The following is a 13,228-nucleotide window of genomic DNA, read 5'->3' on the forward strand; positions in this document are numbered from 1 at the left end:
CTCCGTGATCATGAGATACATACAACAGAAATTACGTGTTCCACTGATGTGTTCGTAAAATCAGTGGCTAGCCAAGGTGACCTTAGAGCATGTAGAAGGCGAGTAGCTAGTTTTAAGTTTTCCCGCCTACACGCGCGACTCAATCTGGCAAGCGGTTGATAAGTAGCGGCGAAACGAACTGATGTTACCATCGCTCACCGCGTGTACGCAGATAATGCAGTGAAATATTCTTATACCTATGGAATGACGAACGGGAACAAACTGATATTTTCATATAACTCCGTATGGACGCCGTATACTTTTCAACTACGCAAATTCATTTAGGCCAAATTCGGCAATGTCAATTTAACTCCATCGGATCGACAAAATTGATGTCATCTAAATAGGCGCACAATAAACATGCACCTGATTTACTGTTAACAAAGTTAGAAACCTTTTCTTGATGCGAAGGATGGGAGATATAGTCGAAGAAGTTAATCAAAGGATGGAGATATATAGTTGTTCCTATATGTACCTTATGTAATTTCTGTACATATTTTTAATACTTGACTTGTACGTTTAACTGAAGATAATAATATGTATCTTCAGTCAAGGCTCATATCTTCATTCCAAAAGAAGATGCAGCTGACATATCAAAAATTTTTCCCACTCAATAAGTCATATTTTTTATTCCAACTGATTTGTGAATTGCGTTCTTGACGAATCACTTCCTTTAAATAAATTTATATGTATAATGTGACAAAACATTTCTCTTGTTCTTTTTAATTGAGTCTAAGATGCCTTTCTTTTTATATATGTGAATGTAATAATTTGTTGAAAAAAATATTTAACAGTAGATTCAGTTAAGTGGTCTAGAAATCAAGCGGGTATACAAATTTGTCATAAAAATTTTTAAATAATTTTCTACAATACACATCCAAAAGCGAAGACGAGAGTTAATTTCTTACTCTGCATTCCATCTTTTACAATGGGGCTTTTAGACAGATCACCCGTATGTCGAACATACAAAATGTGAATATAGTTCTTTTTGATATTTTTAGTACCCGGTTAGTACTCTGACTAAACTAGAGAAATCCGAAAGTATTACGATTCCACACGCGTTACACATTATCGAAGCACGAGTTTTATTGACAATGAGTTAAATTAACACAAGATAAAATTTTCATTTGAAAAACTATAATATCTTAGTATTTGACGAGTGAAAATGAGTTCACTTATGCTCGTTTCCACACCACCGCAAGCGGTAGAGCACCCGGCGCGTTTTTTTTTTACGTGGTATCCCCAGTAGGCCTACTCCACGGAGAATACTTGCAAGATCGATCTTACGTTCTTCGAAAAATTTCAGATTACTTTTTTCATACGTTAATTACGGTTAAATGATTTTCCCAATAAATTGGTACTCGCATATGTTTGCAGTTTGTTCGAAATTTTTCAGTTCATATGACCCGTTAACTATTTATTATGAATGAAAGATGACTGTTTTAATTATGGATGAAAGATGGTTGTTTTAATTATGGATGAAGGGCGATTGTTTGTATCTTATTTTTGTATCAATAAAACTCAGTTACCTAGAACAGATTAAAATAGAATTAACGAAAAAAGGACAGTTTAATTAGTCGAAACAGACAAAAGGTTTGATTAACTGAACCCGACAAAAGTTTGATTAGCTGAAAGAGACAGAAAGTCTGATTATCTGAAACAGACAAAACATTTGATTAGCTGAAAGAGACAGAAAGTTTGATTAGCTGAAACGGACAAAAGGTTTGATTAGCTGAAATAGACAAAAGGTTTGATTAGCTGAAATAGGAAAAAAGTTTGATTAGCTGAAATAGACAAAAAGTTTGATTTGCTGAAAGAGACAGAAAGGTTGATTAGCTGAAACAGACAAAAGGTTTCATTAGCTGAAACAAACAAAAGGTTTCATTAGCTGAAAGAGACAAAAGTTTGATCAGCTGAAAGACGGAAAATTTGATTAGCTAAAACAGGCAAAAGGTTTGATTAACTGAAACAGACAAAACATTTGATTAGCTGAAAGAGACAGAAAGTTTGATTAGCTGAAACAGACAAAAGGTTTGATTGGCTGTAATAGACAAAACGTTTGATTAGCTGAAACGGACAAAATGTTTGCTTAGCTGAAACGGACAAAAAGTTTGATTAGCTGAAATAGACAAAAGGTTTGATTTTCTGAAAGATACAGAAAATTGGATTATCTAAAACAGACAAAAGGTTTGATTAGCTGAAACAGACAAAAGGTTTGTTAACTGAAACAAACAAAAAGTTTGATTAGCTGAAATAGACAAAAAGTTTAGTTAGCTGAAACAGACAAAAGATTTGATTAGCTGAAACAGATGAAGATATGGTTAGCACAATCACATAAGTTTATACACTGACAAAAAATGGGTCGATCCAACGTGATATTCGTGTTAATATTTGTTGCTTCGATCATTAATTGTATTGATGAATAAAAAACATTCTAAATTTTTTGAATCGACATCTCTTTCTACTTTCAGTTATCACAGTGAATATCTTTTTCGACTGATCATTCTATAGTTCTCGGTGTATTTGTTAAAAAATTAGTTTTTTTGCCCTGAAACAGAAAATAATACGATCCGTTAAACGAGTAAACAGAAGTACATTTCAGATATATTTCATAAATGCTCACGTCAAGATTCTCCACTATTAGTATACACTATCGATATTTTCGTTTCTGCGCGATGAGCGCCGGTTATCAAATGCCGCGCTTTCTGTGACAACTGAAAAGTATCAAGTCCACGCGCAAAGGCGCTGTGAAACTTGAAAACTTTGTTATTCGTCAAAAAATTGAGCGAAGAGCTGAAAGATCAGCACATCGAGAGTGCTTAACTCTTTTATATATAGACTGTAAGCAAAATTAACGTGCAAAAAAACGCGTCCGATTCCCGTAATTAATTTACGCGCATAAAGCTGCGTCCAATTCCCGTAATTAATTTACGCGCATAAAGCTGCGTCTAATTCTCGTGATTAATCTACGCGCAATAAGGCGCGACAGATTAAACAGTACAAAAATTTTTATTATCTAGGACTTGTCCCAAAACTTCTGTAGAAACCCAATCCGCATCTGCATCTTTTAGATATCAGATACATTGCTATGCGGATTGTTGTTCTCAGATTACAAATCAAATTGAAATTGGGAGGGAGGTTGGAGGGCATGCATTATTGTGTGGCGTGACGGTCGGCGGTCCTCTTCGACGCGAAGTCTTCGAGCTCAGCATCTCTCCCCATCTAGCGTACCACGGAACGCGATAGATGGTCCAGAGATGCGGTTTGCCCATTCAGACGATCACAGAGATTAATCGAATGGAATAACGATCGGTGATGACTAAATAATCGAATTGCATAACGATTGAAAAATCGTTGCAAAGTGACAAGAAATGGGAAATTTAATCTCGTTAATACTCAAGTGTTTACAAATGGTCGACAGACTCGAATGTGGAGTCTTTTGGGAAAAAAATGTCTGTGATCGTTTGACGCTGTGGATTACAAAAGTTAGTAACATCACGGTACATCGCGACCTTCCTACCCTCGCCTGTTTCCCATCGAAGCCACCCAACGGAAAAGAGCGATTCACACACTCATGCATAAACCCCGCGACGGATCCCAAAACGTCCGCCTACCTACCCGGTTACCTATATTCGACCTAAACGATTCTCCATTTTTTCCAACACACATCATTCTTCATCATTTGCGCCGTGGTCACTGACTTACATTTTCATTGGTTACCTGTTGGGAGCAAAATGTTTTTGTATCGTAGTCTGCCTTCTCAGAATACAGTATCGCGGTTGTATCCCGCCAACTCTAATATTGCATTTGTTATTTTAGTAAATTTTGGCAGACTATCGGTACATTAACCTTTGGTAAAATTGATTAAAACATCCTGAATGCTAATTAGCATTTTTCTAAGCGAGCTAAGCCTGCAGTTGATCAATACTTGTTGGCTGTTAAAAGATTGAAAATGATATATAAGTTGAAAATTGATTACGTTACGTTATGCCAGACTTTGGAATTTTATCAATTTAACAATAATGTGGATAATTGAATACTTTTGAAACCACAGGTGAACCCACCACTTAAACGGCATCATCGGTAAATTCAAACGTAGATTATTACATCAGTTACGAAACACAATTCGATCTCGCGAGTGCCGAGTAAGCGATGGTTACCTGTCGCGATGCTCATTCCACTTTTAGCAACGTGTAAAATTTCTAATTTGAAGTAAGCTAGGCTAAATTGCATTGCGAAAAATGATGATTAGACTGAAAGTCAAGCACGTTGCGATTGTGAATGAGCCTATCCATGTAGCTAAGAAATCGAAGATTTGTGTGACAATGGTTACCGCCACGCCACGTGACAGAGGAATCCCAGGGAAATACCCATATCCTAACACATGCAAACTCACCAACGTTGCCGAGAAATGGAAAAGTTACTCGGAAGTCTCTGCTAGAATCTGTGAAAAACAAAACAAAACAATTGAATTAATTTAGCAAATAGGCTTTTCAGTTTTAAAATCAATTGTTGCTGTCGTCTATTTTCATATTTATGCATTGCATGTTATGCAAGAACAAAAGTTCAGCTTTAAATGACCACCGTGAATTATCAATCAATAATTAAAATAAGTATTTTTACCTCGACTCTGGGCTGCTCCACACTTTTACACGTAGTAGTTCTTGTAGCATCTCAGGTGCATTGGTGAAGAGACGCACTTTTCACATAATTCACATCTTCACTAATCTCTTGTTATCCAAAAATCCGCATTGCAATAACACTCGATTCTACACATTCTACACTCACTCTTTGTGCTGTAGCTGTCTGTTTCAACCGACTGAATAAACTTGCTAACAATGCAACTGTGCATTTGCCGAAAATCAGCCACAAGAATAATAATATTGACACTCGACGCACAGAGACAAAAATAGACATCACTGAATTCTGAAGTTACACAAAACAATGAAAACTCGGGACACGAAATTCACCTTTAACGTTCGCAGGATGTTTTTATTTCAGTAACTCGGTTTTTCTTCAGGCTACACGCAGGCAATCCTCGCGCATTATTCGTAGATGAGTATGGTGGAAATACACTGATCGAGGAACGTGATTCAACCTGAATAATCAGGTTTGAATGTTGAATTGATACCGAGTGCGCGTGATTTCACTCCGACTGCTCGGAAACGAGTGATGCCGCACAGCGTTCAAGAGCGATCTAAGTAAGTTCTCTGAAGGATGGAAGACAACCATCCAACCCCCCCCACCCGTGAGCCTTTTCCCATGGAGTGGGGGTAGCTGCACCCGCCTGCCGAGCTGTTCTTCCCCCCCCCGTGACCCGCCGCGCAGTTGGTAGAGCGACAGAGAAAGTGTGAAAATTATCCACGTATCAACTTCTATCCTTTAGAGAACTGATTCAAATCCGTTTGCGGGACGCCTACGCCGTTGTTTACGGTTTACGTTATACGTATATCTATATGGTCTCAACGGCCGGATCAAAACACCAGGTAAGCTGCGCGCGATTTAATGTTTACAGGATTCCCATAAACATGCGGTGATTGAAGATAAATAAAGAATGATAGCCTTATGGGACTTTTCTTGGTGGAAAATGGACGAGATAAATTGATCGTCAAGCGGCGTCCTCTGCGTCCTACCTTGCACGGCAACTCAATCCGATGAGCGGTCGGTACGTAAAGACGACAACAATTGATGTTACTACCGCTCACCGCGTGTGCCCAAATGATGCAGAGTCGAATATTATTATGCCTACGGAATGACGAACGGGAACAGACTGAAATTTTCATGTAACCCCGTAACTACGCAGTACGCTTTTCAACTACATATGCAAATTCATTTGAGCCCAATTGAGCAATGTTAATCTAACTCCATTAGATGGACAATAATAATGCTATGTAAATAGGTACACGATAAACATACACCTTATCTACTGTTAATGGAATTGGAAACTTTTTTTTGATGCAACCGATAGGAGAGATAGTTGACGACGTTAATTGAAGGATGAAGTTTTATAGCTGCTTCTATCTGTTGTACCTACCTTATGTAATTTGTGTACATATGTTTAATATACATAACTCATGCTGTTGATTGAAGATATATTATATCTTAAGTCACGTTGATACCTTCATTGCGAACACAGATGCAGCTGACATGTAGAAATAATTTTATTAGTATTTAATTGGGTTCGCATGGAATTCCCCATTTAATATACGTGTATTTGGCTTGGAAAAGGCGGTTTCCCTTAGCCTGTCCCAAAACCCTGCCCCGAAATGACGAACTTGGACCAATATTTTTTTACTCAATAATTTGACACGTATTCTGGCTACTTTATTTCACTTGCGTGAATAACTTTTACGAAATATTTATTTGATTTGATCAACGTTCGAAAAGTCAAAGATTCTGAATAATTCAGATCAAATGAAGGAAACGTTGCGTTTCTCGAAGCTCGTGAAGAAGAACCGTTACGTCAGTAACAATCCTATATAGAGAAGATGAAGCGGCCAACTTTTTTCTGCATTCAAGTGTTTAAATTCCTATTTCATATCTATAAATCATCGTTGGGTAAGAATTTTTTTTGAACTTTTACACTTTAGTTCAATTTCTCGTTCAAATTGACCTAACATACAGACAACATTAAACCCTTTTGTTTCACCCAGTTATTAACATGCTTCGATCCCTGTGAGAAGGTTGGGTAAAAGGACAGTAGTCATAAATGGAAAAATCATTCGGAGGCAGTTGTTGATATTTCAATGTAACACTTAGAATAATAACAAAGAGTTGCATGTACGATTTTTGGATAATGGATCAATAAAAAATTAACGTACGAATATACACATCATGCATAACAATTATAATTACAACTTAACCATATAAATGGTTGATCGGCTTACTAGTACTCATACTCGTTAGGCAAAGTCGCATACACATTTATACATGTTGCGTGGAAGGAAGTGGAGGCCAACACGAAGCAATGTTTTCATACTTGCATACTGCGGCCTATGACACGAGATTTTAACAATTAAAATGTGTCATTTTAGATATTAATTTTGAAACCAGTCAGAATATACCACGTATCATAACTTAATTATGTATGTCGAAGTAGACATCCCTTCATCATATTTTCACTACATCCCTTTCATTCCCCCTCACGAGTAACCTGCGATTGAATACTTTTAAATGAAAGAAAGCAAGGGTATGAACTAGCGGCTGTGACATCTGAATCTATAATTTAGCAGCGTAGAACTTTTCCCAAAACAGCATTCGCTCTTCATGGAAGCCACTTTTAATCTCAAGCCCAGCATCGGGTCCATTGCCGATTTGAAGATATTTTTTACCTGATGCGTACGGTTCCCAGATTATGTTGTCATTCAGAGCTGCAGTGGTCGGTGACCTAAAATCATGTTTTATCGTTGAATATATAGTTATTAATCAAGGAGTGGCGATGCAGTTGACTTCATCTGCTCGTGACTTAATATTCACCCATTGATAGCGAACGATGTCCATAGCTCTACCATTGCATCAGCCAGTCTCAAGTCAGTTTTGCTGAATTCAGTTCCTGGCGGTCCGAACATTTCCTTTGGTCCAGGAAGGAGATAAATCAGTTCGTCAGCGTGTGCTACACCCCAATCCTCTGTGTTACCTCCACTAAATTTGTAGCTGTAGCTGAAGGCACCTTTGTAGTCAAAAGTGCATAGGTACACCGGATTCTTGTACGCAGCATGTGTTATATGCTGCTCAATTTCTTGGTAGACCGGATATGTATACAAGGCGTCAGTTATGAGTTTCGTTAAGTTAATTAGTAGCTGAAAGGAAGACAGAGAGAAAAAACAATTTCGTAAGCTTGCGGCAAATATTTCTTTGGCTTCGCAACACCTACCAATTTTCTGTCAGCAGTTGGATCGCTTAAGTTATAGAACGACTTAACAGCAGCGGTGTAGGCTGCTGTATCAGGTGCCCAAGTGTCAAATCTGAATATTCTCAACAAGAAAGAGTCAATGTTGTTTAACAGTTCCTGAGACAGATCTGGATTGTCGTAGTACGCTGAAACCGGGAACAGTACAAGTTGTTTAAAACAATTAATGTATTTCCTAACACATGTAGGGTTCATATCTGTAACGGAATCACTCGTGCAGAAATTTGACCAGTTTGCCTGGCTTCTAGCTGTAGCCAGATAAGTATTTACTGGCTGGATCGAAGTCGGTAAAGGTAAAGGATCTGATACTAGTCAGATTTATTCCAGATAAATTAGCCAGAGCAAACTTGTCAAATCTCGACTTGGCATTGGCCAAGTTTTACTTGGAACTTATGCCTAGGGCGAACTATGGATAGCCTGACTTGGCACTGGCCAGATTTATCTGACCCTGACTAAACCTGATACGTTACAAGTACCGAGAGCAGCCAGAGATTTCGATTACTGCCGGCTACTATCGGGTGAGGTTCATGTAGAACGTTACGTCACATTCGTCATCAGAGCCTAATCAGGCAGTAGGCTGCAAGCCTGATCAGGTCCTGATCCCGGTCGGATTGAAGTCTTTACTCGAGCACTGGTGACTTTTCTCGCTAGATATTGGATAGTTTCCTAGCTAACAGCTGCATTGTTTTATGACGAGAACATACAACAAAAATCCATTATCTGTATGCGCGTTCCCAGACTAGAGAACGGCTAATACTACCCTTTTAGGTTCACTAGGCTTCTGATAGCGATGAAAAAACGCTTTCATATGTATATGGTCTAAGATGAAGATGCCAGAAATGGGTGAGTCGGGTATTATATTCGGGAGAGAGCGATACATGCTATTATGTAAGAAGTCATTTCATAATTGTAAGAAAACGTGGACAATACATGTACGTTGCACATGCTATCAGCTGATTGTCATAATGTGCCGCGTAACACGAGCAAGGGGCGAGAATTTGGCACTGAGCAGGTCATCGCTGTTTATGAAAATGTCTGTTGTTGTCGTAGTTTTGTTGAATGGATACTTGCCTCCAAGAACAATAATTCCTTCATCCCGAGTTACGAGAGAAACCCAAGGTATATCATGTTTCTTGCCGGCGGCGAGAAGATTCGCTGGAGTATCCGTAAGCAACGCGCCTTCTACATCAGGCTCGATTACTGGAACCCAGCTTATTAAATCGAACAATTTCATTTCCCTCAGCACTATTTCGGTATCGTACAGATACGATCCATTAAAACTTCTCAGACAGTCAAGAAGAACGGTTGACGTATCGGTTGGACAACCAAGGTATTCGCCCAACTTAGTTACGCGTTCGGCAGCCACCGACCACGGTTCTGGAGCTATTATGGTGACTGCTGTTCCACTATGTGTCATGTACCTGTGAAAGAGTCCTGTAAATAATTGTGCGATTATTCTCCAGGCTGGCAATAATAACAAATTCACTGAAGCGGAAATGAATTTACTATGAACGGAGAGATGCAGCGAAGCCATGAGTTTTGGCTTAACCATGAGCTGCACATCACACGTTTATAACAGAAGAATCATCATGTATCTTGCCGAAATCGGCTGGATCTCCTCACCTTTTGTCAAAGGAGATAACGTTAAAAAATGAACGCTAATGGCGCCTGAACTTCCACCGAAGATTGTGACTTGATCGGGATCACCACCAAAATATTTGATGTTCTCTTGGGTCCATTTCAAAGCCTGAACCATGTCTTTCAGATTATTGTTTCCAGGTGATACTTCGTTACCGGTAGTCAGAAATCCCAGTATTCCGAAACGATAATTCGGAATGAGAAGCACTACGTCCTTATCAAGGAGGAAGCGTGGACTCCATCGTTCAGGAGTGCTCGTTCCAAATTTGAATTGTCCACCATAGATGTAGACCATCACTGGCAGTAACGTGGAATTTTTGCTCTTGGGAATCTACGAACATGTACCAAAATAATCTCTTTAATTTTTTCATCAACTTTCACACGGGATAAAGTATTGCAATGAGTTTAACAAGTTTAAAAGACTATCTATTGGCATTTTTTAATAATACGCTACCAGGGAAAGCAAGAAACTAAACGTGAACTGCGAACATCACTATTTGCCGGTTACCCTATTATGTTGTTTAATATAACGATTGACGAAACACGAGTCTAGTGTCAGAGCAGAGATTAGATGATTTTTGAACTCAAAACTTTCTTCGATCCTCATACATTCACAATCAGAAATCATTAAAAAAATGGACAGTTATCTTTTTAATTTCAACTGGGTATTTTATGAGTAAGAATACATAAAAAAAAGAACGAAACAAATCACAGCGCCTTCGAAAAAAGTTTCTGATATTTTTTTTAATCATATCTAGATTTATTCAATCCTATTTCTCGAATTTCCAGTCATTAATGGAATGTAAAATCGAATAAACGAACCTAAGATCATTGCACTGCTATTTCTCGATTTTTCACATGAACTATTTTCCTCGTGTTTCGTAGTTGAATAAAAATCATACAGTTATCCGACAGATTTCAATTGTTTGCTCTTCAAATACTGTACGGTGTAGATTGGACAGTAATGAGATGAACAAAGTTAATTACAATGGTTAAGATGGCAAAAAGAAAGTAATGGTAACACTACTTCCAATAAAAAGTGGACAGCGACTTAACGGGATGGCATACCCGTGGCGTATAAATATTGAGATAAAGGCAGTCTTCGTCCCCAAAGAGCTCGTCCTCTCGTTGAATACACGCGTTGGGATTACTGCCAGCGTCAAGAATCCCATTCCAAGGACCAGCTGGTACAGCTTGCTTAAACCTGGATCAGAAGAACCGGGAAACTGGTTTTTGTCGTATCTTCGGTTGGCTGATTCATTTTCCAAATGTTCCAACTGCTAATCATGATGCCAAGGTACCTTTCCTTATCTGACTTCAAACAAGTTTTGACAGCCAAAACGTGATTCGAAAATTTCTTGAAATTCTTTTTCCAAAAGTTTGATTCCAGATGAATCTAGTGATAACGCTGTTTTTATTGATACAACTTTTTGATCACGGAATATTATCGATTAAGAATCCTTAGATTGTAAGAACCGCCAAATTTTTGCCAATGAAAACATGGGAATGCAAAGCCAAACAGTCATTAGAAAAATCAGGAATTTTCACATGTATAACGAAATCCCAAAAGGCATAAAAACGAAGATGATGCGGTTTTGGAGGGTGGTCGACTTGAGCTGGGTCGTCAATTAAACTGTTGATGATTTTTGAGTTGTTTTGAAACAACAGTAATAAAAAAATGTGTATAAGGAAAACTGACGCGCCAAGTAGTGTACAAAAATGTCAAACTATTTTGCCCTCTTCTACTATTTCAGAATGCAAACTGTAATGCAAACTCAAGATAGAAAAAAAATGTCTACTACACTGGAAAGTCATTCGTGTTCCAACTAAACATATTGGTGCAATGACTCTGTACCAATGTTTATCATCAGTATCCATAGAATATCTCGATCGAACCTTGATCAATCAATTATAGTTGTTGGGATAGCAGTATCAATATCAGTGGTCGCTGAGTGACCTTGTATAAAAAACAAGCAAGTGATGTACAGTTAACCTATAGTAGATTGATGATTGATTGTTTACCGCTTATGCGGAAACTTTTAATTTCTACACTAATTTATTATTGCAAACCTAAGATCCCCAATCGGTGGCTCAGCGAACGGGATTCCCTTGAAGGCGAAGAATCTTCTACCGTGGTGTGTGACCATATTGATACCTCTAAGTGTTCCCTGAGGTATCGTCGTTTCCGGACGTATCCAATCCTCGCCGGCAGGAATCCTTCCATCTTTTGTCGGAGTAATACCGCAGTTCGCAAGACATGTGCTCAGTAAAAGTGCCTCCAACAAGTACGCGGTTGCATTATAACACGAAAGCGAGGCTACCGTTTCGACAAGCATGACTACAGCTTTCGAGTATTCTAATATAACTGGTACTACTTGATGTTTAAAGATTATAATCTGACTTCTTTTTATCTCGTGACATTGAAGTATGCCTTATCATTTCTCAACATCCAAAAAATTGTATAACAGTAGTTGTGAGGTTGTATACATATTTCAGGTCTTTCGATTCATGGTGACAAGGCAAACCTCGACTCGGCAACAGGAATGTCAGTCTGCATCATTCGTGACTACTGCAAATACTTTGAATACTCAAAATTGATAATCAATTACAGTTATGGCTGCTATTTGATTAAAATTATTTTATTTTTAAAATATCTTTCAAATTAAAAATATCATTTTGCATTTTTTCATCTTAAGTGGATTTGAATAAGTATTTTATATTTTATATTCGAAAGGAGAATATATTCAATCAGCCATTTGTCAAAAGCCTCTGTCGAAATGGATTGACCATATACTTTATCCGAAATTCCGTAGCCGATATTTGAAAACAATTCTCTCCTATTGAAACATATGGTGATAGAATTTCTAAGGCTTGACTTTCCTTTGAACTTGAAGTGAGTGTCTTAAGCGATGCATCCATCATTGCGTTTGAATCTATTTCCAGTGACCGTGAGTAAAGAGCGTGTGATTGTGATAAGTAAACAGTGTTTATGATACCTTTTTAATAGCGACTGTTACTTATTATGGATCCAGCGATAATTTTCAAAACTAGAGTTCTCATTTCATTGATATAACAGCTGTTCGTAAAATAGAATATTCGTTTACCATTTTCATTCACAACAGAATATAACATAAACATGCAGTTGCTTACCCGAAAAAATAATGCACGTACAAAACAAAAGTACATGTAACCGGGTATATCTCAATTATTAGAAAAATATGAGTATTTACACTATGCGTGTCATTTCACATTATATAATTCATTTTAAATACTAATGTTAAATTTTTAATTTCAGATAGAATTAAAAGCGTTTTCATTTGTCCAATAGAATAACATTTTGAGAAGAATTTTCTATGAGTCATGAAATGGTGCGCCTTGTGACTATAATGTCACAAAATTCATACAAGAGAACAGTAGCCATGATCGGCAATGTTTGGTGAAAACGGTGTAACGAAAACTCAGTGCAACGTGCTGCCCGAACATAATTCATATTTTATGTACCCGAAAGCTTATTTAGGATCAAGTTCTAAATTCTAACAAACACGTATTACTAATACCAGTAACACTTTTTTTACGCATAAGTTCAGCTTTTTATAAAATTGTTGCTCACTGTAAATTGAATTCTTGAAAACGATCGATGCA

At 37.7% G+C, this 13,228-nt stretch overlaps 1 protein-coding gene across 1 annotated transcript; it reads right to left on the reverse strand.

The window, feature by feature from the left end:
* Positions 1-6,760: 6,760 nt before the first annotated feature.
* On the reverse strand, positions 6,761-13,220 carry LOC124215391 (carboxylic ester hydrolase-like). The gene is made up of 7 exons (XM_046618745.2): positions 11,657-13,220; positions 10,655-10,790; positions 9,572-9,917; positions 9,020-9,382; positions 7,913-8,076; positions 7,516-7,838; positions 6,761-7,426 (listed from the first exon to the last, which is right to left on the reverse strand). Exons 1-7 carry the CDS (start codon positions 11,920-11,922, stop codon positions 7,258-7,260), a joined length of 1,767 nt encoding a protein of 588 aa, XP_046474701.1. The 5' UTR covers positions 11,923-13,220; the 3' UTR covers positions 6,761-7,257.
* Between the last annotated feature and the right edge of the window lie 8 nt (positions 13,221-13,228).

Source organism: Neodiprion pinetum, chromosome 3 (assembly GCF_021155775.2).
Source record: "Neodiprion pinetum isolate iyNeoPine1 chromosome 3, iyNeoPine1.2, whole genome shotgun sequence".
Taxonomy (NCBI): domain Eukaryota; kingdom Metazoa; phylum Arthropoda; class Insecta; order Hymenoptera; family Diprionidae; genus Neodiprion; species Neodiprion pinetum.

Excerpts from the sequence above, each read along its gene's own strand:
- LOC124215391 (XM_046618745.2), bottom strand. The coding sequence starts at position 11,922 with ATGCTTGTCGAAACGGTAGCCTCGCTTTCGTGTTATAATGCAACCGCG. Across the intron at positions 10,791-11,656 it reads CCACCGATTGGGGATCTTAG|GTTTAAGCAAGCTGTACCAG; the intron begins GTTTGCAATAAT and ends CTTCTGATCCAG. Across the intron at positions 8,077-9,019 it reads AGGAATTATTGTTCTTGGAG|CGTACTACGACAATCCAGAT; the intron begins GCAAGTATCCAT and ends TCCCGGTTTCAG.